At 41.7% G+C, this 2,055-nt stretch overlaps 1 protein-coding gene across 1 annotated transcript; it reads right to left on the bottom strand.

Moving 5' to 3' along the window:
* Nucleotides 1-371: 371 nt before the first annotated feature.
* On the bottom strand, nt 372-1,802 carry GSTUM_00005216001 (uncharacterized protein; the record flags this gene model as incomplete). The annotated part of the gene is made up of 2 exons (XM_002837228.1): nt 372-521; nt 1,779-1,802. 2 exons carry the CDS (start codon nt 1,800-1,802, stop codon nt 372-374), a joined length of 174 nt encoding a protein of 57 aa, XP_002837274.1.
* Nucleotides 1,803-2,055: the final 253 nt, after the last annotated feature.

Genomic DNA, 2,055 nt, shown 5'->3' on the forward strand with positions numbered 1-2,055 from the left:
GAAGTATAGAGAGATGACAGAGTATGTACATACCTTGACGAATCTTATTCATTCGTCCACAAAGTGCTCAGCCACACATGAATGAAGTAAGTTTTTTCACTTCCAATAGATTCACGTGCACTCTCACACTAGAGCTGTACCGGATATTGTCATTCAAGTGAAGGTATGAATCGTTGTATTATGGATCTCGGCTCGGTATCTACCAGGTGAGACTCTTTATTTATAGCTTCTTGACTTTCTAAAGTTTCAAAGTTGCCAGTATAGAATAACATAAGTGTCATACCAATTCTGGCACCAGAATTAGCAGACAAGTAAATTCTTGTAATGCCCTATTTTTGCTCATATTCCATGCACTTGTGGAAATATTTATCTTAGACGGAGCAGAAAGATATGATTCTGACGGTGATGTCATTGGCAATAATGATGAACTTGTGTCTACAAAGGTACTTGGGGGTTTTCGCGGTTAATATCCAATCAACCATGCCATGACGGTTAGTATTAGGAATACCAGTACCCGATACCTAGGAACCACCCTAAGTAGGGTAACTCCACTCGGAATCAGAATCTCTGGTCTCCAACACTCCCCTCCAGCTCCCTTATAGGGCCCGCACGTCAGCATATATATCAATCTCAGTTGTGTCCTGTGACTATATTACCACAGAATTAAAGGTATTAGAATATCACCATATACGTCGTCGCCGTCTGTCCGACTGGGTCCTGTTCGTAGGATATATGAGAGGGGACCCTCTGCTAGGTCTGGAAAGTGGAACGGAGTAATTCCGTCAACTACTCCGAGAGTTACTTGGCTCCAAAGACATGATACCTTTGGTACAGCCCGTAAGTAACGGACGATTTCACACAAAGAAATGGTATCAAATGGTAAAGGATCTCTACTAGAGACCAATACATTTACATCCACCAGAAGAGTCTAGAACTCCAAAAGACACTACCAAAGAAGCCAACGAACTTGACGGAGTGTTGCAACTGTGTTTCGGAACATGTCGTAATCATGAGGTGATTCTCAATACTACAATGGTTACTGAAACCTACTACCCAGAGAGCAACCAAGGGTTGCCGACCGAGGGATTAATTACCAATCTGGTGGAATAGCTTCCTGCGAGTTGATAGGAAGTCATCTAGAGAAAATCTATTGGTTGGGTATGGAGTTACAAAGGATCGGAGTCAGACGGCCTACGATAGTTGTAATGACAACCACCTTTGCAGATATAGCTGTGGATAAAACTGATCATTTTACCAATGGCAAAGACAATTGGAGCCAACTCAGTTTGACTTAAGAACTAGGCCTTAAGTCTAAAGACTCTGCTAATCGAGATATTACTATTGGAGACAGCACGCTTCCTAAGAAGAAATATCGTAATTACCGAAAAGGGTGTGATGGTTTTCAGGGTCTACAGGTGTTCGCACCTTGGAAGAAAACTCGACTTTGCGAATTACGATTGAAGAAGTACATAGTTGTATGATAAATAGATGTAGTCTGCAAACACTCAGACGTGGAATATAAATATCGAAGTGCCTCCCAAGCTTTAACATCATCAAGCAACAGAGAAGAGACCTTAATAATATAATATTGTTTTTACAATTCTACCCTACTTTACAGATTCTACTTCACTCCTAGTAGTCATAAACAAAACAAGCAAAGTCCGAGCCTTCCTAGACAATTCCCATCTACAGAAATGAATCTCAATTGGCCTAGACAACTTTGAAGTCTATCAAGTTGTCTCCACCTAACAGTTACTTCCCGGTTCCCATTAAACTACAGTGAGACTACCATTATCATCCATTACCAACTCGATATACTCTAAGTACTTGGTAGGAGGCAGGATCCTCTCCTTGAATGAGGAGATCTTCTTAGCCAACTTCAGCCAGCTTTGATGGAAAGCCCGTCCCCATAGCTCAGGGAAATCATTCACTATTGCATTCCCATAAGATATGGCTGTAGATTCAGCCGTTTACCAGATCTCTCAGGCGAGGTGATGTGGTCCATTTACTAGCTGTTAAGAGAGTTTGGCTACTATCAGAGGGGTTACTGGCCAT

Source organism: Tuber melanosporum (assembly GCF_000151645.1).
Source record: "Tuber melanosporum whole genome shotgun sequence assembly, scaffold_18, strain Mel28".
Classification (NCBI taxonomy): domain Eukaryota; kingdom Fungi; phylum Ascomycota; class Pezizomycetes; order Pezizales; family Tuberaceae; genus Tuber; species Tuber melanosporum.